Source organism: Heloderma suspectum, chromosome 5 (assembly GCF_057233095.1).
Source record: "Heloderma suspectum isolate Gila_16-S chromosome 5, 16-S_ref, whole genome shotgun sequence".
NCBI classification, from domain to species: Eukaryota; Metazoa; Chordata; class Lepidosauria; order Squamata; family Helodermatidae; genus Heloderma; species Heloderma suspectum.
In genome coordinates this window covers 160,317,342-160,343,006 of record NC_139462.1, presented here as the reverse complement: position 1 = coordinate 160,343,006, position 25,665 = coordinate 160,317,342, and the positions used below count along the sequence as shown (strand labels likewise).

General features: G+C 41.2%; 1 protein-coding gene across 1 annotated transcript in view; it reads right to left on the bottom strand.

The window, feature by feature from the left end:
* MYRIP (myosin VIIA and Rab interacting protein) overlaps positions 1-25,665 on the bottom strand; it is a 278,185-nt gene that overhangs the window by 247,261 nt on the left and 5,259 nt on the right. Inside the window, exon 2 of the mRNA XM_084858044.1 lies at positions 8,890-9,040. Within this exon, the coding sequence (XP_084714170.1) occupies positions 8,890-8,999 (110 nt within the window). The 5' untranslated portion in view covers positions 9,000-9,040. The remainder of the gene's footprint in view (positions 1-8,889; positions 9,041-25,665) is intronic.

Below are 25,665 nucleotides of genomic sequence, written 5' to 3'. Positions count from 1 at the left end.
TCCAAAATTATTACAGATTTTTCAAGAAAAAAAATTATGCCAGCAATGACTTCCAACCAAAAAGAAGCCACAACAGGGCATGCCCATATCATATTTCTCAATGGTTCTAGTTGGTACATCTTGGTGTTCTAGTAAAACGCAAAGTAAATCTGACAAGCCTGCTCACACCTAAAATAAAGTACCTGAAATTGTGGTTTTCCCTGTGATGGAATTTTATGCATAAAATGTTATTTGGAGCTTCAGTCAAGGAAACTGTTCTTACACAGTCTCATTTGTATTAACCATCAAGGAAAGAGAATAATAATCCAGTTGTAAGGATAGCAGGGCCAGGCTCTGAATATACAAGCTATGCATAATTAAATATTGATTTTACACTACAGCTATTCATTATCTCAAAGTATGCTACATCCAGTGAGCTAAACAATTATTCTTAATTTCTCTAGTGGATAGGGTGATGACCTACAAACCAATGCCAAGTTATCTTAAGAGATCTTAGCACAAACTCTGAAACAGTTGTGCAAACACTGTATAGTTTCCATACAACCTACAATGGGCATGTACACATTTGTTTTTAATTCTGTCTTTAACAGTGCAATCCTACACATGTCTACTCAGAAGTATGTACCATTGAGTTCAACAAAACTCACTCTGAGATAAGTGGGCACAGGACTGCAGCCTACATTTTTCAAAATTAGAATTTTTTACTGAAGTAATTCCATATTTATACTTAATGTGCAAAGCTTCAAATAACTGAAATACTAGCACATTCTTCCTGTTTACTCCACCTCCATTTCCCTCTCCTTCCTCTATTCTTTACCTTATGCCTGTTTTTCTACTGTAAGTCCTTTTGGTTAGAAGCCCAGCAAACCTGTTCTTTGTGAAGTGCCGTGTGTGTGTGTGTGTTTTATATATATATATATATATTATATCATATAAATGTAGATATTTTTATATATTAAATACAAATTTACAGTCCACATTATGCCTGGAATACTAGTGTACATAGTGGAAATAGAATTCAGATTTTAGAAATATTTACTATTTGGTCTAATATTCAAGATGGACAATAACTATATAACGTATCAAAATATTTATATTTTATAGTGTAATAAACAGCAATAAAAATGGCTAACTATAAAATTCAAAGCATCCAGCCAGTTCATTTGATGAATTCTATAAATCAAACTTCTGAAAAACCTGTTCAAATATTTTAACTATAACCCTACAATCAATTTTTTCTAGGACTTCTCCTTAACATGCTAGTTTTCTCCATACAGGGATTTTATATTTATTTATTTATGTATGTATGGAGAGAACTCTGTCACATGAATCCCTATGTGCAGTCTGAACTGTGTAACAGTCCTGACATAGTTTCCCTATCTCGATTAGAACTAGGGACAATTCAGGGCTAAATTACATGCTATGTTAAATGTGTAGCATGTCGTTGATCATACCTTTTTATTTTACTTCCATGGAAGTATGTGGGGCTAAACCTTTCCACCCAGCCACTTTTTTCTTTAAATTTCCCCCCGCTTCCGGGACTTAAGAAAAAAAAAACTCCATTTGTGCCAATTGGTGGGACCCCAAATTGAGGCCCTGCATGCTTACCTTCCCCTTCATGGATCACTGCCTTGTTGTGGCGAAGGGGCTTGCGTAACTCAGTGAAGCCATAAGCTATGCCGTGCAGGGCCACCCAAGACGGACAGGTCATGGCAGAGAGTTCTGACAAAATGTGGTCCACTGGAGAAGGAAATGGCAACCCACTCCAGTATTCTTGCCAAGAAAACCCCATGGAACGTATCACAAGGCTAAAAGAGATGACGCCGGAAGATGAGCCCCTCAGGTCGGAAGGTGTCCAATATGCTACTGGGGAAGAGCAGAGGGTATTTCCAAGTAGCGCCAGAAAGAGTGAAGCGGCTGGGCCAAACCCGAAAGGACACTCAGCTGTGGATGTGTCTGGCGGTGAAAAGAAAATCCGATGCTGTAAAGAACAATATTGTTTAGGAGCCTGGAATGTCAGATCAATGAATCAAGGTAAGCTGGAGGTGGTCAAACATGAGATGGCAAGATTGAACATCGACATCTTGGGAATCAGCGAACTCAAATGGACAGGCATGGGCGAATTTAATTCAGGTGACCATCATATCTACTATTGTGGGCAAGAATCCCTTAGAAGAAATGGAGTAGCATTCATAGTCAACAAAAGGGTGGGAAAAGCAGTACTGGGGTACAATCTTAAAAATGATAGAATGATCTCAGTACGAATCCAAGGCAAACCATTCAACATCACAGTAATTCAAGTCTATGCCCCAACCACTGAGGCCGAAGAAGCTGAGGTTGATCGGTTCTATGAAGACCTACAACACCTTCTAGAACTAACACCAAAAAAAGATGTCCTCTTCATCATAGGGGATTGGAATGCTAAAATAGGAAGTCAAGAAATCACCGGGATAACAGGCAGGCATGGCCTTGGTGTACAAAATGAAGCAGGGCAAAAGCTAATAGAGTTTTGCCAAGAGAATACGCTGATCATAGCAAACACTCTTTTCCAACAGCACAAGAGGCGACTCTACACATGGACGTCACCAGATGGTCAATATCGAAATCAGATTGATTATGTCCTTTGCAGCCAAAGATGGAGAAGCTCCATACAGTCAGTCAAAACAAGACCTGGAGCTGACTGTGGCTCAGATCATGAGCTGCTTCTTGCAAAATTTCGGCTTAAATTGAAGAACGTAGGGAAAGCCACTAAACCTTTCAGGTATGACCTAAATCATATCCCTGATGAATATACAGTGGAGGTGAGGAATAGATTTCAGGGATTAGACCTGATAGACAGAGTGCCTGAGGAACTATGGACGGAGGTCCGTAACATTGTTCAGGAGGCAGCAACGAAATCCGTCCCAAAGAAAAAGAAATGCAAGAAAGCCAAGTGGCTGTCTGATGAGGCTTTACAAGTAGCTCACGAAAGAAGGGAAGCGAAAAGCAAAGGAGAAAGGGGAAGATATACCCAACTGAATGCAGAGTTCCAGAGAATAGCAAGGAGAGACAAGAAGGCCTTCTTCAATGAACAATGCAAAGAAATCGAGGAAAACAACAGAATGGGAAAGACTAGAGATCTCTTCAAGAAAATTGGAGATCTCAAGGGAACGTTTTGTGCAAAGACGGGCATGATAAAGGACAAAGAAGGCAGGGACCTAACAGAAGCAGATGAGATTAAGAAGAGGTGGCAAGAATACACAGAAGAACTATACAGGAAAGATCTGAATGTCCCTGATAGCCATGATAGTGCGGTCACTGAACTTGAGCCGGACATCCTAGAGAGTGAAGTCAAGTGGGCCATAGGAAGCATTAGTAACAATAAAGCTAGCGGAGATGACAGTATTCCAGCCGAGCTATTTAAAATCCTAAAAGATGATGCTGTTAAAGTGCTGCATTCAATATGCCAACAAATCTGGAACACTCAACAGTGGCCACAAGACTGGAAAAGGTCAGTTTACATTCCAATTCCAAAGAAGGGCAACGCCAAAGAGTGTTCAAACTACCGCACCATTGCGCTCATTTCACATGCCAGCAAGGTGATGCTCAAAATCCTACAAGCTAGGCTTCAGCAGCATGTGAACCGAGAACTACCGGAAGTACAAGCTGGGTTTCGAAGAGGCAGAGGAACTAGAGATCAAATCGCCAACATTCGCTGCATCATGGAGAAAGCAAGAGAATTCCAGAAAAACGTCTATTTCTGCTTCATTGACTACGCTAAAGCCTTTGATTGTGTGGATCACAACAAACTGTGGCAAATTCTTAAAGTGATGGGAGTACCAGACCACCTTACCTGTCTCCTGAGAAACCTGTACGAGGGTCAAGAAGCAACAGTAAGAACCAGACATGGAACAACCGATTGGTTCAAAATTGGGAAAGGAGTACGACAAGGCTGCATATTGTCACCCTGCTTATTTAACTTATATGCAGAGTACATCATGAGAAATGCCGGGTTGGATGAATCAGAGGTCGGAATTAAGATTGCTGGGAGAATTATCAACAACCTCCGATATGCAGACGATACCACCCTAATGGCAGAAAGCGAAGAGGATCTCAAGAGCCTCTTGTTGAGGGTGAAAGTGGAGAGTGCAAAAGCTGGTTTGAAACTCAACATTAAAAAAACTAAGATCATGTCATCTGGCCCTATCACTTCCTGGCATATAGAAGGGGAAGAAATGGAAGCAGTGACAGATTTTACTTTCTTGGGCTCCAAGATCACCGCAGACGGTGACTGTAGCCATGAAATTAAAAGACGCTTGCTCCTGGGGAGGAAAGCTATGGCCAACCTAGACAGCATAGTAAGAAGCAGAGACATCACCTTGCCGACAAAGGTCCGTCTAATCAAAGCTATGGTTTTCCCAGTAGTAATGTATGGCTGTGAGAGCTGGACTATAAGGAAGGCTGAGCGCCGAAGAATTGATGCTTTCGAACTGTGGTGCTGGAGAAGACTCTTACGAGTCCCCTGGACTGCAAGGAGGTCAAATCAGTCCATCCTAAAGGAAATCAGCCCTGACTGCTCATTGGAAGGACAGATAATGAAGCTGAAGCTCCAATATTTTGGCCACCTAATGCGAAGAGAAAACTCCCTGGAAAAGACCCTGATGCTGGGAAGGACTGAAGGCAAAAGGAGAAGGGGACGGCAGAGGATGAGATGGCTAGATAGCATCACGGATGCAATGAATATGAACTTGAGCACGCTCCGGGAGAGAGCGCAGGACAGGAAGGCCTGGCGTGCTATGGTCCATGGGGTCACGAAGAGTCGGACACGACTGAACGACTGAACAACAACAACAACAAATGCTTACCTTAAAGTAAAATAAAAAGTTATGATCACTTACATGCCACACATTAAACGTAGCATGTAGTTTAAAGTAAATCTATTCATCTTCTGTGTCCCAAGAGTCTTTTGTTTTTGTTGAATTACTGTTTATCCCTAATGCAAAACACGTTTTAGCCTTGAATAATAAGCAAACACTTACTAGGGTATAAGTTCCATTGAAATCAATGAAATTAGCTTTTGAGTAAAGACACTTAGGATCACACTGTGAATAAAATTATTGGAAGAACGAAGTTTTCCTGAAAAAAACACCTTAGCCTATTACTTTGAAACTAGTGGGAAAAAATATTCACTGGCTTCAAGGAATGAGAAAACTGGGGCCAGACTGCTATTAAATAAATTCAGGGTTGTTGCTATGTGCAAACCCTTATGCATCACTTAATTGTTTAGCATACAATTAGGCACCAAATTATGCTGAAAATTGCAGTTATGCTCAAGTATAATCAGCCACCACTTCCTGCCCTCCAGTGTGAAGTTGTTAAGTAGCCCATGATGCTAACTCATTGTTCTAGATTACAAAGTGAAACTATCAAAGTAGAGCTAATTTTTTTCTAGCCTCTTTGAGTACTGTTGAACCCACCTCTGTCTATTAAGAGCATTATTTATGGAAGTAGTAATGAGTCACTTGGTAGACACAGAACCATAGGAACATCCCCCCCCCCCATTTTCAGCAGGAGTGCTTAAAGGAAACACTTCCAGCTTCTTACTCTAGGTTGCATATAAACCACTATTATATAGGAGGCATGTGGGTGTAATTCATGTCATCAGTGAAACATCTGAGATTCCAAACTCAAAGTACTGCATTAATTAACAGTAACTAACACAATTTTTAATTAAGCACATTCCAAAACTATTGACAGTTCAGCAAACCACTCTAAAGCTGGCCTTACAATGTGGTGAAAAACAATCATTAGCAATATTGCCCTGTCACAGAAAAGAATTCAACCAAGTTAGTAACTACACTTTCACATGCTACTGGCAGCAAAGCCCTAAAGCAATTTCAGTTACTACAGTAAGTTTTGCTCTTTCAACACAGTTCTAAACCACTAACCAAACGAAATATATCAAATGTACACCTACAACGGTGGTTCACGACCACTCTCTTATATAAACATGGATGGTTTTGCAACAGTCTTGCTTAAACTTGTGTGTGTGGCAATAGCGTGCCAATATGAAAGTTTTAAATTAAGATGGTCTGGTTTTAATGCTCTCATGTCTGTTAATTGACTTTTGCTCCTGAACAACAAAATAAAAATTCTGAATACGCAAATACTATTTAATTTTTAGTTAGGGTGAATGGCAGGCCAGGTGCTATGCAGAAATCCACTGAAAATTATGGTTTCTTACAGAACAGCGTTAACAAAGAGGATCACTTAACTTACACACCCCTGTGGAATTTTCACAGAAATTTTCCTGTGGTATTTTCATTGGGCTTCTTCACCTCACTGCATTTGTTTGTTCCTTTATAATACAAAGATTGGGATGTTCCCAGCAAGATAAGGGGGGCCATATCTCCCCCCTTGGCAATGTGATCATCTCACTTTTATGTGTTGAACTGACATTTCTCAGTGTCCTCCACCTTTTCATCACTCCCGAGTCTTCAGCTACTCCACATTTTTGCTGCTCCTTTAACTGCTGCAGTTACTGCACTTCATTAGATGTGTGCAAATCTCCCTGGCAGTTTTTTAAAAAAACAACAACCCTGAAAAGGCACCTGCATGGGGTGGAGCCTAACTGGGGGAGAGGCAGGTGTAAGTACTGCTGGTGAAGTACTACATTTGCTCCATCCCGTTCAGCCACCGTCTAAGGGGTTGTTGTTTTTAGTTATTAAATTGTCGGGAATATTTGTCAAATTTAAGAGATGGAAAGTGAATGGACAGAAATTTGCACAAATTTAAGGGCTAGGAAGTAAATGGAGGTGAAATGGGAGGAACAGCTTAAGACTCCAACAGACCATGAGATTGCACATCGGACCTCCAGAAAGAAGCAGCTCCCCAAATTGCTTCCACAACCTGAAACTCAACTCTCTGTCTATCTTTCTTAGCATCAAACTGCTTAAGAGTATTGGAAGTCATGTAGTTATTTAACTGCTTTAGCCTGCATTGTTTCTTTAGCCATTTCTAGTACGTTATTGACTACTATCCTATATTATACAGTTATGCAATTAAAATGTTATGAGTCATTTACCTACAGATCCCAGTCTTGCAAATTATCAGCTTTGTTAAAAATTCAACTATTTAAAATAAGGCTCATATGATTATTTATTATGTTGTTATCCTGCCCTTCCTCCAAGAAGCCCAGGGTGGCATACACATCTCCCTTTTATCCTCACAACCACCCTGTGAGGTAGGTTAGGCTGAGAGATGGTGAATGGCTCAAGGTCACCTTCCTAGCTTTGGGTATGAGCAGGGATTTGAACCTGGGTCTCCCCACTTGAAGTACAACATTCTAACCACTACACCACAATGTATATGGCCCCTCTTCCTCTACCCACCCAAAAGGCAAAAAACAAGACACAACCCCCACCCCACCCCCACACAATACTGCGTAACTCATGGAAGGCTTAATAAGCTTTTGATGAAGGAACTAAGCCACAGCATGAATTTGATACGACTCCTTCTGATCTCACTACTCCCACGCTATTTGTAGATAATTTATCAAAGGTTGTAAAAGGATTTACATGTAGAGAAAGAGATCTACTGCTTTAATTAAAAAACACACACACCAATCTCACAGCCTTTTGTAGTAGCAAACAATGCAATAACAGTAAACGTTAGGCAATGTTTGGAAGAATGCATACATTCTACCAGATGGGACACTATCTTGATCCCCGAATATTTTAGTGAGGGGATTCATCAACAGAATGTTGTCTTTTTCAGATCTACTTGCTGATGCCACCCTTTGATCCAAAATTCACAGCCCAGCAACCCACCAATCTGCAGTGTCCCCACAATTTGGAAATCAGGGCCTGCTTCCACCTATTATCCCATCCCCAAAAGCAGTTCGTTATAACAAAAATTCTGGAAACCAAATTGTGTATATCAGTTTCAGACTCAAGTCAGTGTTATGTTAAACCACGTACATACAGCAAAATCTCCTGTCTTCACTAGAAGTAATATGTTTTTATATAGTTCATGGAGAGGCAAGAAAAATGAAAAGCATCCAATATAGGTTGCATTCAAGACTGTCATATTTCTGAACTAAGAGTGCATACAACCTATAGATTTTTCTGAGAGCTATCTACATGAGTGCCACCACATACTGAAATGTTTCTGCATTTGTGCAAATACACCTTTTACAAAGACTGGATGGCAACATTTTATCATCAGAAAGACACTATGAGACCTCAGTCCTGCAAGACATTATAGCTCTCTAGGAATTCAATATCTATCAACATAATACAGCTGGATAAAGAAAGGAATAAAAAAGCCATTTAGGAGATCTCAGTGGAATGCAGCAACATCTTTCTCTGTCTCTCTGGCCGAGTTCACATATAACAACCACCTGGAGTATGGTTTAAATATGGTTGTTGTTGAATCGAGGGTTGTTGTTGAATTGTGGGTTGTTGTTGAATTGTGGGTTGTCGTTACATACAGCCCCTGCACTATGGTTTAACTATGGATTGTTAGCCACAAAAAACACGGGAGGAGAATGCATGATTTGTTGTTGGGTTGTGCATTCTGGGCTGTTGTTGTTGCACCCATGGTTCCATGCACCCCCAGTTCAACAACAGCCCACACTCAACTACTGAGTGAGGGTTAGCATGTTGTCTGAACAGCTCCGCTGTGTTCAGTGGGGCTTACTCCCCAGTAAGTATGCATAGGGTTGCAGCTTCACTGATGGGTGTGTTTTTTTTACTTTGTTAAAAAAAAAAAAAAGATTGGTTCTTAATCCAGTCACATCCAAATTTGCTGTGTTCAGACTACAGACAATGGCATAGAATGCATACCACTGAATTAGTAAGTTTCTCATCTAAATCCAACATATCTCACTCTCACATACACAAATCTTACCTGAGTCGATCTTCTTCTTTCTTGCGGAGGGTGAAGTCTCGTTGGACCACCTGAAGGACATGTTCAGCTTCATCATCAGTCAAGCCAGACAAGTCCAGCTTCCTTCCCATGGTTGAGTGCTAGCCTCAATACAATCAATTAACAAAAGAACCTGAAACCACACAAGGGAACAAAAGAATGTAAAACTAAAAATGCTGAAGGACTTCAGGGAGTTCCTAATAATATAAACACATGTAAAATAGAAATATTATTTTCATACTGTTTGGGGGTAGAAACAATAAATTGGTATAATTCTTGGGATGGAGAAATGTATTTAGAATCAGTTTGTAACAGACCTATCTTTTAGAGTCAACCTACATGCAACACTCAGCCAGGAGTGTTTCTAGAGGTTTAATCCAGGGATCCAGAACCTCAGGCCCAGGATCCCAATCTGGCCCTCTGGGGTTCCCCAGGCCACACATCCCTTTCCCCAGCCACTGATCATCGGGTGGTTTCTTGGCTTTTGTGCAATTTTTCCCCCATTCTAAAAGGTTGAAATGCCTCTCTTGACACTTAGTTACTGGCAGGAAGAGCTTCAAGCTAAAATATGCTGGTATTTTGGTCACACCCCTTTTGCCTTTGGCCCCATCCACCACTGGAATGTGACCTCCAAAAGCTTCTCCAAAAGGGAATTTAGCCCTCAGGCTGAAAGAGGTTCTGCACCCCTGGCTTAAACTCACACACCTTGAAGCAGTTACAAGAAGCTGAAATCTAGATGATGCATGGGTGGGTGCTCATCTCTTCCCCCGAAAGCTGTTTTTCTTATCAAGATCCCTCTAGGCCGCTTTTTTCCCCAGGGAGAGGGCAGGGGATAGATTCAGCTAATTGTTTCTTTTCACTCAAGAAGTAGCTCAAAGTGGCGGTGGTGGGGTGATGAATGTTGATAAGAAAAATGTCAGAGAGGAAAAGACATTTGTAAAAATCCCCTTCTGCTCTCGCTAAATGGATAAACCTGTTTCTGGACTGTTATCACTTCAAACTGACTGGATTGTCCTACAAAACACAAAACAAAACAAAAAAGCCTGCACATAGAAAACTAAGTGTGTTGTGGATGAGGGTAGAAACCCATGCCCTCAATGTTTAGTTTTCTATATGGCGGGGTGGGGGTTGTATGGAAGAGCATTCAAGTCATGTAAATCCCCCTCCCTCACCCCACACCTACACTCTGAGGATAGTATCCAATATTGCTGCTCTACTCCTGCTGTTTTTGTTGCACCAGCGAGACCCAGCACTAGCACAACAGGAAGCTAGCACTTCCTAAAGCAACTGCTGAAACAACCAGTAATGCTAGATTCAGGACCTGCACATGTCGCTCCCTTTTGCAAGCTCTGCTGACCTGCCCTGTTCTGGAAACAAGTATTTAGGCTCCCAGATCTGTTAGCTTCCCATTGCACTAGCAGTGGGTTCCGCTACTGCGGGGGCAGCATTGGATACTGCCCAATAACTGTGCAGGCCATACCCAGGTTTCCCAAGTTAAGAAGAACGAGGCCTGTGTCTTGGATTCAAGAAGTAGTGTCAGGGTGGAAACTGAGCCAATAGAGCCCCAGAGCAGTTCTGATTCTGAGGAGGAACAGCAATCCGTGGGAGAGGAGCGCATTCATCTCTCACAAGCACAGCAGCTGGCAGAGATTCCTCCTGCCAGCATTCCTGGGAGAGATAGTGACCCTGGCAGTGAGAGAGCGCTGGAGGGGGGCTTGCTGGACGCTCGGCGCAGACGCAGGGAGCGACGACAGATGGAGGGCGCTGAAAGGAGGCGTACCGCTCATTTGGCGCTCAAACAATGGTCGCGTCCCGAGGACCCAAGGGAAAGGGGATCTCTCCCTAGCCTATAAGTTCAGGGTCTTCCCGTGGTTCTCCTTTAAACAGGGACCCACTGCCTTACCTGGAGCTTAGGCTACTCTGCTATCTTTCCCCAGTGCTGTTCCTTGCTTTGTCGCTAGTGATTAGTATCTGAAAGAGTCATAAAGGAATAAAGGAATAAAGTCTCGGAAAGAATCCTCGTTGTCTGTGTCCTGAGTTGGCTATTGATGGGGACTGCAAGAGGCAGCTAGGGCACTCCTAACAAGTAGGGCACTCCTGACAGAGAGACATTTTCAAAAGGTAAAATCTTGCTCAAACGCTCTGGCCTCACAGTACATTTTGAAATTGCTATTTATAAGTAATGCATGGAATCTGCAATAAAACACTACACTGTGGAGTGCTCCTGTTCAGGATTCCAGCCAGCCAGTCCCTTTTCTGGCCATACTGGGGAGGCGGGGTGCTAATCAGAAAGAATCTAAATATACTTTTTTATCTAGATGATACAGAAAATGTACTATCCTACAATTTGTGATATTGTAAAGCGGAGTGGCCAGGTTCTTATGTCTGGGTAGGAGCTTTGTATTCTCCCCTACTTTGTGTTCTCCTTCCTCCCAAGCCAGATGCTTCCTGTCATGCCATTCACAACCTTGGGATCTGGCTGTTTTGCTCCTACAACCCCAATGCTCCAAAGATATTGCTCCTGGGAAACACTCTCCAGAAATCCAATCCAGACCTGAAGACAGTGAATATACCAGATCATCTAAACGGGTTGATAATGTCCATGCCATAAGGCTGCCAATTAGCGATCCCAATCCAAAAGCATTAATTAAAAATGGTTTGGACAGCGGTGGGGGAATACTTTCACTACTTTAGAAACAGGACAGGGCTATCAAAAATATTTTGCATTTTTATACCTACTTTTACTAATCTCCCTATTGTAGGGGGAGAAAGAACCTATAAAGAATCAAACATTTGAAAAGTGGCAACCAGTGAGACCACTGACTGGCAGGCACTGTCTTATACTGCTACACAGCAATCCCGGGGAAGGGACAACCCATCCTTAGCAGCAACTGTCAGAAGGCAACAGTGAAGCTGAGTCAGCCATGGGCAAGCACACATCTTTTGACTAACTAGCAGCCCTCAGGACAGGTACAGACCGCTGATGTCTGTGAGCACTGATCACCAGTCAACAATTCCATGTTTTCGCTCTGCTGACTTACCCAGTGCATGTCTCCACCACAATCTTTTGAGAGCTTCTTGTAAGGAGGGGCTTTCCCCTCCCCTTTTGATTGCCCCACAGCAACAGAAGTTATTTCCCCCCAAAGAACCACCTTACTAACCGCTGCTGCACTTGAAGGACTTGCATCAGACCATGATCTGCCAACATAAAAAATGAAGTACAGCTTTCCAGAAAACAGCAGTGGTCTGTACTACTGTAGTCATTGATCACAAGATGCCAGAGCAGTTTGCAAATATTAATTATCCCTTAAAACCACTGTGACTCAGGTTCAGAGAAGGCTTTCCAAGATTGGCAATGGCAAATTTACTAGAAGTGGATTAAAAAGCAGGTGATTGACTCAGGGGTTTCTGAATAGCATGAAACAACTCTGCAGCCATCCATATCTGTTAAGCTTTGCCAAAATGACCTTTTGCAATGAAGCTGGCTTAGTATTTAGCCAATAAACAGCTGTTTAGCAATTTGGGGATTGCATCTAATGGCTACGGCACAGAACAGCAGACTAGAGCCATGGCAGCTAAACCAACATCCTATATGATAAGTAGGGCAGAGTCAGAATTGCAACTGAATTTCAGTCAAATTCAGATTCAAAGCAAATTTAGAACAGATGGAAGACAAAATAATGGCAGTAGAATTAACAAACCATCTAGGGAGCGGGGCAGGGACACATTTCTCCATTTGGAATTTTGCTGCTGTGCTCTAGGGCCCATAGACAGTCCATAAAATTGAACCCAAGGCCATACTTGCCCCTGCTCCTGCTCTGCCCCCAACTGGGTAAGCATGTTGGGCAACACTAGGTTGTTATCCCTCATGTCTATGAAGGGTTGAATTGCAGCCTCACACCACTGTTGGAACCCATTTAGTATGTTTTCCCACAGATGTGAAAAATGCAGAGACAAGTTGACAATCACAGAAAATGTTGGCATCTGGTCAGTGCCTCAGAATACAGAGATAATCACTTAATAGACACTGTCCATATTCATGACTGCAACTCTATAATTTTCGACATTCATCAGATGTATGCTAGATTGATTAGATCTGGCTGGGTGCATTCAACACCTGCAGTTCACATGAGGACTGTGCTGATCTCTGCTAATTCAGATTGGAATAGTGGGGTCACTGCTGCTGGAGCAGGAACTATGCTGCAATAACATTGATGGTTCTGAAAAATCTGATGCTAGCCAATGCTTCCGCAGGCCTGAAATGCACCCCACTGTTTAGATTTAGATTTACCATCAATGGATGGTGGGATCAACTGTAGGCATCCCAAGCACCTGATCAAATTTAAGTTTCTTAAAGCCTAGAAACAAACGTAACATTCAGTCTCAACATTACAAACACTGCATAATTTTAAGTATAGTCTAACTGAAGTCCTGTAAATAATATTCTTGAGTGTATGACTTTTCATTATTTTACCAGCAAAATGTAGCATGTAAAATTCCAGAAAATATTATCATTTTTCAGTTAAGACCTTAAGTTTCAGAAGAGTATAATTACATCCAGGAACTCAGCAGCAAACAAGCAGATAACACAACTGTCCAGCCAGGGGGAAAAATGTACAGTTTCTAATTAAACAGCTACACAACTGAAGAAGACCATTTCTACATTTGTTGAAATGGTCACATGAAAACACAGGGCAACATTCCCATTGAGAACTGCTTGGAGGAGAAAACAACACATACCTTCTTCCTTCTTAATACAGCAAAGCTAGTTCTCCTTCTTCCCTCCCTTCCCCGGGTTGTTCATTTTCTGAATAATGGAAATGTGCTACCTCTCCCACAATTTGGACAAAACGTTATCAAACAAAACTTCTAAAACCTCTTATTTGCACAAAGACCCATTGCAGACACTCAACTTCGCAAAAGTAGTTGCACTGTGAATATGGAACACACACACACACACACCAAAATTATGCTGATTCTCCTTTTTTTTCTTTTTCTATTTTGGCTTTCCTGACATTTTCCTGTGAAATTTTCCAGGGATGATATTCCTGTACAGGAGCTTTCAAATTCACCTTTCAACTGCAACTCTGGCTCCAGGTCTTATCAACTCTGTCCACTACATGGAGTGTTTCTTTGCCACCCCTTGACACTTAAAAGGACATCCATTGGTGTTGATATCAACAGCACAGCTTAACAACCCCTACATTGTTTTTTATAGCTACAGGTATGAAGGAATTCACTGAGAAAGTATTCTAGTTTTATCCTCTCTCTCTGCTTCCTTCAGAATTTCTTTGATGCTTTGTCCAATAGAAACCTCCAAATTCACCCTGAAAATTGGATGGCTGAAATTGTGTCACCTCTCTGAATATCCAGTTGCTCTGACTATTTCTTCCTCCAAAGTAACCAGCAGACCTTAAGCTGCCCAATACATAGTTAATTTTAGAAAACTTTCACTTAGCTTGTTCCTTCTCCAGGCATATTGCTCTCACTACTTCCAAAGATAAACAACTTGGTTAGATTTGTTTCAAAATAAGCATTATTTCTCTTAAAGGAGTACCTAATGAGGAGTCATCATCTAAAACAGAGGCTTTCAGACTGTGATTCATGTAACCCCAATATTCCTTGGAAACTTTTTCGGGTTCATCAGTGAGAAGATCAGTAATGGTGGACAATTAACTCTGAAACATCATTAGCCCACTGTTATTGATCTTCTGCACTGTGCAGCCACAGGAGAGTACTGGTCATGTTCGAAGGTGCACTCTTAGTTCACACAGAAAGATGGTAAGTACCCCACCTGAAGTGAACGTGCACCCTATGGCATGCTCCTGGATCCTCTGCTATGTGCAAGCGTTCTATGGTAAATGTGCAGGGATTCCTTAGCCAGCAAATCAGTGTGGAAATGGCCCCATAAGATAGGAAAATTGAAAATGACCAGTCGAGAACTTTATCATCAGTTCGAAAATAGAACTGATGTGGGTTTGGGACCAGTTCTTTACTATACTTGGGGCAGTCATTTTTCCTAATTCCATGGGTTGCCCAACTTATCAGCTGCAAGAAGCTGAAGCTTGAAAAATTTCCATTTCTTCTTACGACAATAAAATCAGACAACCCATTCACCACAAGCAAGGAGCTGCCATGGGCACAGAAGAGGTAAATACAACCAAGTTTATTCATTTGTTTCATGATTACATTTATAGCATGCCTTTCTTCCATCATGGCACGCAAGATGAAGTACATGGGGTTCTCATTCAGGAAATGACCAGACATGGACCTGCTTAGTTATAATGAGGTTGCTATGTTATGTCCCTTCGAATATGACCTCATTCCGGTTTAGAGCCTTGATATACACTATCTCTAGAACAATTCAGAGGGTGGATGTGGGGGGGGGGGAATCACAGAAAAACTATCAATAGAACAATTTTTGAGACTCTCAAAAATGGTTTCAGAGTCTCTGTATAACCAGAAAAAAACACTTTGAGAAAAAAAATACCCTTGAGGTTGTATTTTATCAAGGCTGATCATAGATTTGGGGAATTAGCAAGTCTTATCCTGATTATCCTCTTCATGGATCGCTGCCTTGTTGTGGCAAAGGGGCTTGCGTAACTCAGTGAAGCCATAAGCTATGCCATGCAGGGCCACCCAAGATGGACAGGTCATAGTGGAGAGTTCTGACAAAATGTGGTCCACTGGAGAAGGAAATGGCAACCCACTCCAGTATTCTTGCCAAGAAAACCCCATGGAACGTATCACAAGGCTAAAAGATATGACACCGGAAGATGAGCCCCTCAGGTCGGAAGGTGTCCAATATACTACTGGGGAAGAGCAGAGGGAATTTCCAAGTAGCGCCAGAAAGAGTGAAGCGGCTGGGCCAAAGCCGAAAGGACACTCAGCTGTGGATGTGTCTGGTGGTGAAAAGAAAATCCGATGCTGTAAAGAACAATATTGTTTAGGAACCTGGAATGTCAGATCAATGAATCAAGGTAAGCTGGAAGTGGTCAAACATGAGATGGCAAGATTGAACATCGACCTCTTGGGAATCAGCGAACTAAAATGGACACGCATGGGCGAATTTAATTCAGGTGACCATTATATCTACTACTGTGGGCAAGAATCCTTTAGAAGAAATGGAGTAGCACTCATAATAAAAGGGTGGGAAAAGCAGTACTGGGGTACAATCTCAAAAACAATAGAATGATCTCAGTATGAATCCAAGGCAAACCATTCAACATCACAGTAATTCAAGTCCACGCCCCAACCACTGAGGCCAAAAAAGCTGAGGTTGATTGGTTCTATGAAGACCAACAACACCTTCTAGAACTAACACCAAAAAAAGATGTCCTTTTCATCATAGGGGATTGGAATGCTAAAGTAGGAAGTCAAGAAATCACTGGGATAACAGGCAGGCATGGCCTTGGTGTACAAAATGAAGCAGGACAAAAGCTAATAGAGTTTTGCCAAGAGAACACGCTGATCATAGCAAACACGCTTTTCCAACAGCACAAGAGGCGACTCTACGCCTGGAATGTAAGATCAATGAATCAAGGTAAGCTGGAAGTGGTCAAACATGAGATGGCAAGATTGAACATCGACCTCTTGGGAATCAGCGAACTAAAATGGACACGCATGGGCGAATTTAATTCAGGTGACCATTATATCTACTACTGTGGGCAAGAATCCCTTAAAAGAAATGGAGTAGCACTCATAATAAAAGGGTGGGAAAAGCAGTACTGGGGTACAATCTCAAAAACAATAGAATGATCTCAGTATGAATCCAAGGCAAACCATTCAACATCACAGTAATTCAAGTCTACGCCCCAACCACTGAGGCCAAAAAAGCTGAGGTTGATTGGTTCTATGAAGACCAACAACACCTTCTAGAACTAACACCAAAAAAAGATGTCCTTTTCATCATAGGGGATTGGAATGCTAAAGTAGGAAGTCAAGAAATCACTGGGATAACAGGCAGGCATAGCCTTGGTGTACAAAATGAAGCAGGACAAAAGCTAATAGAGTTTTGCCAAGAGAACACGCTGATCATAGCAAACACGCTTTTCCAACAGCACAAGAGGCGACTCTACACATGGACATCACCAGATGGTCAATATCAAAATCAGATTGATTATGTCCTTTGCAGCCAAAGATGGAGAAGCTCTATACAGTCAGTAAAAACAAGACCTGGAGCTGACTGTGGCTCAGATCATGAGCTTCTTATTGCAAAATTTTGGCTTAAATTGAAGAACGTAGGGAAAACCACTAAATCATCCAGGTATGACCTAAATCATATCCCTTCTGAATATACAGTGGAGGTGAGGAATAGATTTCAGGGATTAGACCTGATAGACAGAGTGCCTGAGGAACTATGGACGGAGGTCCGTAACATTGTTCAGGAGGCAGCAACGAAATCCATCCCAAAGAAAAAGAAATGCAAGAAAGCAAAGTGGCTGTCTGCGAAGGCTTTACAAGTCGCTGAGGAACGAAGGGAAGTGAAAAGCAAGGGAGAAAGGGGAAGATATATCCAACTGAATGCAGAGTTCCAGAGAATAGCAAGGAGAGACAAGAAGGCCTTCTTAAATGAACAATGCAAAGAAATCGAGGAAAACAACAGAATGGGAAAGACTAGAGATCTCTTCAAGAAAATCGGAGATATCAAGGGAATATTTTGTGCAAAGACGGGCATGATAAAGGACAAAGAAGGCAGGGACCTAACAGAAGCAGATGAGATTAAGAAGAGGTGGAAAGAATAAACAGAAGAACTACACAGGAAAGATCTTAATGTCCCTGACAGTCATGAGAGTGCGGTCACTGAACTTGAGCCTGACATCCTCGAGAGTGAAGTAAAGTGGGCCTTAGGAAGCATTACTAACAACAAAACTAGCGGAGATGACAGTATTCCAGCTGAGCTATTTAAGATCCTAAAAGATGATGCTGTTAAAGTGCTGCACTCAATATACCAACAAATTTGGAACACTCAACAGTGGCCACAAGACTGGAAAAGGTCAGTTTACATTCCAATTCCAAAGAAGGGCAATGCCAAAGAGTGCTCAAACTACCATACAATTGCGCTCATTTCACATGCCAGCAAGGTGATGCTCAAAATCCTACAAGCTAGGCTTCAGCAGTATGTGAACCGAGAACTACCGGAAGTACAAGCTGGGTTTCGAAGAGGCAGAGGAACTAGAGATCAAATTGGCAACATTTGCTGGATCATGGAGAAAGCAAGAGAATTCCAGAAAAACGTCTATTTCTGCTTCATTGACTACGCTAAAGCCTTTGATTGTGTGGATCACAACAAACTGTGGCAAATTCTGAAAGAGATGGGAGTACCAGGCCACCTTACCTGTCTCCTGAGAAACCTGTACGAGGGTCAAGAAGCAACAGTAAGAACCAGACATGGAACAACTAATTGGTTCAAAATTGGGAAAGGAGTACGACAAGGCTGCATATTGTCGCCCTGCTTATTTAACTTATATGCAGAGTACAGCATGAGAAACGCCGGGTTGGATGAATCAGAGGTCGGAATTAAGATTGCTGGGAGAATTCTCAACAACCTCAGAGACGCAGACAATACCACCCTAATGGCAGAAAGCGAAGAGGATGTAAAGAGCCTCTTGTTGAGGGTGAAAGTGGAAAGTGCAAAAGCTGGTTTGAAACTCAACATTAAAAGAACTAAGATCATGGCATCTGGCCCCATCACTTCCTGGCATATAGAAGGGGAAGAAATGCAAGCAGTGACAGATTTTATTTTCTTGGGCTCCAAGATCACCGCAGACGATGACTGTAGCCATGAAATTAAAAGACACTTGCTCCTTGGGAGGAAAGCTACGGCAAACCTAGACAGCATAGTCAGAAGCAGAGACATCACCTTGCCGACAAAGGTCCACATAATCAAAGCTATGGTTTTCCCAGTAGTAATGTATGGCTGTGAGAACTGAACTATAAGGAAGGCTGAGCACCCAAGAATTGATGCTTTCGAACTGTGGTGCTGGAGAAGACTCTTACGAGTCCCCTGGACTACAAGGAGGTCAAATCAGTCAGTCCTAAAGGAAATCAACCCTGACTGCTCATTGAAAGGACAGATACTGAAGCTGAAGCTCAAATATTTTGGCCACCTAATGCGAAGAGAAAACTCCCTGGAAAAGACCCTGATGCTGGGAAAGACTGAAGGCAAAGGGAGAAGGGGACGGCAGAGGGTGAGATGGCTAGATAGCATCACCAATGCAATGAATATGAACTTGAGCATAGCAAGAGTCGGACATGACTTAACGACTGAACAACAACAACAATCCTGATTATATTTCTAATACAGCCTTTCAGGTTCTATGGCACAGGAATAAAATCACTCTTAAGAGATGGCAAATCAACCCGTCAAGATGATTTTTTGACAACTGCAATTGATTCTGATGGCTAATTATGAAAAGCTTTAGTTTATATTCCACCTATTATCTAATGACACTCGCAATTCATTAAAATGTTAGAGTAATCCTGTGTAGAGTCACCCATCTGTATGTTCCACTTACATTAACAGAACTCACAAGATGGTGATGGTGTGCAGAAGTGCAACCTAATCTTATGTAGTTTTACTTGGGAAAGTGCCACTTATTTCAATGGTGCTTAAGTAAACGTGCACAGGATTGCAGCCTTAAAGTGAACACAGTATTGCCCTCCTTAAAATAGGAATTAGTAACAGCTAGTGTGGTGTGGCAGTTAAGAGCATGAGCTATGCCCTGAAAAGACCCTAGATCACATCTCATCTTTTAGCTATAAACCCTTCAGCAGCCTAAGGCAAACTACCATCTCTCAGCCTCACCTGCCATCTACAATATAAGGATACTAACAGTGACCTGCCTAACAGGCTATTTTAAATCATACTAAAAGTGCTTTGAGTGCTTGGGAAAGTGCCATATAAATAATATTATTATTACTGCTGCTGAAGTTTTCATAGATTAATAAAATCTGAGACATCATGAACTACTATCATAGCCATAGGTGCATAGCTTCTTCATGTAACAAGCAGTGTCCCCAGTAATGGACAGACCCTATGGGCATGACGCTGTGCATGTAAAGAAGCCCTATTCAAACCTTCAGTCAAATGCAGAGATGTCAGGCCAGTGGGTGTGCTAAGGCTGAGAGTAAGGCCGATGGACACAATCCCACTATTACTGCCTCCATGAGTTTAGTCTATGCATGGAAGAGAAGGTATGGACAGGCCTCTGCTAATTTCCACTCACAAGAGTGTCCTAGCAAGTGGTTCTAAAGGAATCATAGTGTGAGAATAATCCATATAATTGCAATAGCATACAATGTCTGGCTCGAAAGGAGAAGGTGAGCATCTTTCCCCTATTTGGATTTTACTCAAAGCAGTAACTGTTAGGAAAACTTCCATAAATAAAATTCATAATAATGGGAAGAAGTCCAGAATCCCCCCAAATATTGCTACCTCACTTCTTTCAACTCCCCAGTTTTGCCAGCAGAATTGATCTTACTTTTTTTTTTTGCTCTTTTCTCACAGTTCAGCTTAACTGTAACTTATGGATTTTCATATCCCTGTAACTATTGCTACTTGTTCATTTTCTCAGTGCTTTAAAAAAATTATAATTCCAGCCATCTTGATCTTCATTTCCTTTATCATCTACTTCTTCCTTTCCAATATCTTCAAAGTCCCTTTTCTACAATCTTCCTATTATGCTATGTAGACTATTTTAAGAATACAAACCGGCCACTGGGATCACTTTTGTCTTTAACTACATAATCTTATCTAAACTACCATTCTCCTGAACATCTTTACAAAACCAAACATGGGTTTTACTGCCTCTTCTTCCCCCCCCCATTTTTTTTTATGTTCTGCTTTTTGCATTTTCTCCCACAAATACTTTAAAAATCATACAAAATATTACCAGTTAAAAAAAACCTCAACCCACAGACATCTGTTAATAGAAGTAATAAACTACAACTTCTGCCCTTGATCCTGTGTGAATCCAGATATTACTGATGGATATCACAAAAGTTTGTAGAGAGACATGTGGGAGAAAAACCATGAAGAACAACAGACAAGCAGTCAAGCAATCCCTTTTAAGTGGGGGGAAACATTCTAAAAACCAAGATCAAGTTTGTACGAAAAGCTCCATTTCTCCACATGGTTTAAATACAACCCCCTAACACACAATTCCACATTCAAGAATAAATTGAAACAGATGGTGGTCTGACCAGGTAAGATTCTGATCATTAGAGTCTACATTCATTTCAGTGGAAGAAATATACTGGAAGCAGTGGCAGGAGGATCAGGTTCCTTTCTGGGCAAAGCTTGCTTTCAAGCAGTATACTACAGAAAGACCGATTTAGAAAATCCAAGAAGATCAAGATAAAGTAAGATCTGTTAACTGCCAGAAGAATTTAACAGTGAGAGCCAAGAGTTTGATCCAGATGCCGTACAGAGAGACAGGACACAAAATAGGTGGAAAGACATTGGGGCGCTTCCAGATCAGGCTTTTATTGGAGGTGCTTGCAGATGAGGCTTTTATTGTTCAATTGCCCTGCCTCATTCCATTTGTTTTGGAACTCCATGTTTTCTCAAGGCCCAGAGCAAGCTGCAAAAAAAAGTCTCTGATTGGTATCACTAGGAGCTGTCCATCTGGGAGAACCCAGAGTCAAGAAGCCAGCCAGAGTTCCCATAAGCTGGGACCGAGAATCTAAAGTGTAGAGACTTATGGAGAGAGAGAAATTAACCTGGAAGGTAGCCAAGGTCTGCAAGAGCAAATGAGCACAATTTATATGAGTGCACTCAGCAGGAAATAGCTAGAAGGAAACACAGCATTCTGCAGGCTTCCTTTAAAAAATAAAAGTCAAGAGAAGGCCTTCAGCTCAGGCTTCTAGTTCAAGATTGGCACATCCTGACACATGTCCACTGTTATAAGTAAGAGAGAGGAAACAGAAAATAGCAAATTGACACTGTCTAGAAATAGCCTTTCAACTATCATAATTATGGGTTCCTAGAGCTGAAAGGGTGTCCTAAAATCCATCTAGTCTAGCCACTGGCAAGTAAAGCAAGGCTATCCATTCACAGTCCCCACCCATTCTGATTAAAAGAGGCAATCTAGGATACAGTGTACTGCAGAGAAGAAAAAGTGTGCTATAGAAGGTGCCTATAGGATGAATAGCTCCAGATGACTTAAGCAAACAGGCTCAAGCCAACACAATGGGGAAAGGGAAAAAACAAACCTTGTTTCTTCCTCCCTAATCTTATATGGCTAAACAGTGCCTCCCTGAAATTAAATATAGCAACAAATCAAGATCATAATCTCTCCCCCCCTCCCCCGCAAAAAAAAGATCCACCAAGTCATCCTGAGGTAATGCATGTATTTCCAAGCCACTCATTATCTGATCTCTAATCATGACTGGAAAAGGAAGGGGCAGCACCAACCAGACTGGAAACACACATACACACACATGAAAAGGAGAAGCCAAGCCTCAAACGATGTTCAAACTAGAGAAGTCTATTTGAAAATATAACATGCCCATTGTGTTTCAGTACATCGCCTTCTTCAGGGGCAAAGAAATTCTGATTCATTCAATTCATGTTATCCCAGATCCCTGAAGGAGGCGATGCCAAAATGAATTGGGCATATAGTATTTTTGATTAAATGTATTCTTCTCAAGCATCACTTTGAGGCTTCTACCTACCGGGGGCAAGGGGGGGGAAGGGGGGGAGACTTGCAGTCTTTCATTCCCCTGAGGATGTTACAAAATGGAAACAAAAATCAGAATCATATACCAGGGAATGACCCATTCCTGACCTACAAGTGAAGCATCAGCATTAGCCATCATTCTTTATGCAGATTTCTCTAAATCATTCTATGACTGTGAGGTCACTGCAGGATGTAATTACAAGTGAACGAATTTTAATTCAGTGCCAAACTTGCTTCCATTGAATTAGTTGCAGTTCATCATTAATAAGCTGGTAAAATTATTTGTGCAGTTCTGTGATTACTTTTAATGGCCTCTTGCCTTAGTAATAAGCTATATTGGTTTTGGGGTGTTAGAAACTTAGGGAGCTTCCAGACAGAGGGCTCCTGGCACTTCCAATCAGAAGGCATTGTGCAGCAATCATGTCTTTTTTTCTTAACAAATTTTCTGTAGTAAGAAAAAAGATGGAAGTAGTGATGGGAAAACATGAGAGGGTTACGAGTGGAAAACAACAATGTCTGGACCCCCCCCCCCATAAAATTCTGTGAATGAGGCAAGGTGATGGCACTATAAAGGCCTCATCTGGAGGCATCCTAAACCTCAGAGCACTCAAATCAGCCAAATCACTCATGCTGTGCAGGCACCAGCATTGTTTTTGTAGTTTTGACAAATTCCCTTGCTCTATCAAGTCAATAGAAGATTAAATGTCATAGAGAAAACTACCTGTTATGTTTGTCCCACTTCCTCATGTGGTGATTCCAGGGATACAGTACTTACCTGAGTTTGGTTTCCTTTGGAAGGAGGTCACTGGAGGCTTCTGGTATTTTGTAGTACTTGGGTTTATTTGCAAATAGGCTGGTTGAGCATAGGTGGAGGTACACAGTTTTTAAAACAGTAAATTCCACTGCCGCACACCAGAACTCAGCACCCCAAAATGCTTCCACAGTTCAATGAGCCCAAACCTCAGTTTAACCTTATTTTTGTCTCTCTCTCCCAATCTGTTTTACTCCCCTACTCAAAACGGCAGTTTCTATTGTTTCTTTTCACACACACTTAGATTACATCATCCTTAGCTTGGGGGGGGGGGGCCGGCCGGGGTCCCTTACCTTCTACTCTGATTGTTGTTTTTCTTCACAAAGCTTCAGAGTGCTCCTAAATCAAGAAGCAATATTCTAACAATTAGCTCTAATTGAGAGACATCACCTGAATATCCCAGGCTATTAACATTCCTTTGCCAAGTCCAGGACTCTGGCCAGATGTTACCTTAAGGCAAACCCACAGTGATAGTGTTGTTTACAGAAGTCCAATAACAAATCCATAACAATATGTTACATATATTTAAAACTGTAATTTCTGGGTTAAAACTATAAATGAATTTCATGTGATTTTGCCCTAAAGCAGTTGGAGCTCAAGCTCATTGAGGCAGAGGATACTGTTGTTCTGTAGGATTTAGCTCAATAATATATCTTACTTTATACTTTCCAAATACCATGTACATTCTATTTTATAACTATATTCGAATGATTATAGATTCCAATTCCAAAAATAAACATGCATTTTAGTACCACAGTTGCATATTCTTATATATTTCATTACGTATTTATTTTAAACATTTTCATACTGCCCATCGTCACAAAATTATGTACTCAGTGTTCATACTAAGCTAATGGTTTGATGCCATAAACATTGTCCACAACTTGTGTCAAGAATGAAGCTATAAAAAAAAAAACCCTACCTTTCCTATGGATTTAACCTTTATTCAGTATAGAAAGCCTTTCCTACGGCTCTTCTAGAATATCTAATTCTTCATTCAGTATAGAAAGCCTACCACCATAAAAACATTGCAGAATAATTGGCTTATTGCACTAAATTATCATTTCTTGGCACTGAATGTCAGTAACATATTTAGTAAAAAAAATGTTGCTAATTAGTAATAGTTTGCAAATATTACTTTTAAAGAATAGCAAGTAAACAGCAGAGCGGAAAACGTACTGCCATCACATAAAGTTGTGAGGCCAAATACATTGGTATGATTTTGCGAACATCAGAAAAATGCACAAAATCAGAGAATCTATACCCAAAAGAGCATGTTAGAACTCTTAAAATGCAGAGCAGTTTTCTTCCTTAGAACAGTTGTTTCTCATACATACTGACCAAAGACATTCTGCATCAGCATTTATGGTTAGGAATGGGTAAGCATCATCAATATCATATTATGTCAGAATTGCAGCAAAACTACATCAGCATCACAAGCAGAAAAGCCAGCACAAAAGTTTAAGATCAGGATGTCGCTTTACAAAGCTACAAAAAAATCATAAATGTAGAATCTCCCAATCCTGTGCATATTTAAATAGCCACAGACAAAAGACCCCATATTAAAATCAGGAAAATAACCCCAACAGAATAATGAAAAGCTTTTGTGAAGTTACCAAAAAGAAAGACAGGTACCATAAATACAGAGTGCCTGGAACCAAAGCTTAGACTTTGGAAGCCTTTATTTATTTTGCCTTACATACTGTAATTTTAAAAACAATTTTGAAGAGGTATTATCCTTTAAATAAATTACCTGAACTCCAAATACAGAGACACAAGAAGAATCACCATGAAGTTTGAATTTCATTGAACATATAAGGTTGCCTTATTCAAATTTCCACCATTAGTGGAAATTTCCACCATGACCAAGAATTGTCCAGGGGTGCCCTTCAGATGTTTGGGATTACAACTCGCACAGTCTCTGACCACTGGCCATGCTGGCTGGAGTTTATGGGAGTTGCAGTCCAAAAGAAACCACATGGAGAGTACCAGGTTGCCTACCCCTGTCTGACTGGCAGCAGCTCTTTGAAAGATTTCGGGCAGAGGCCTTTCCCATATGCTATTTGAGATCTTTTTAATTGGATATGCTAGGTTTCTGCATGCAGAGTTCTACCACTGGGCTCTCCCTGAAAGCTGCTTGTTCCACACAAGTATATTAACAACCTTTACTAATGACTGATTTCTTCTTTTTTATTATTCATATTTCTACCTTCTAGATAACAAGTAGATTGAGAGTGCCCAAATATAGTAAGTAAATAATGTATA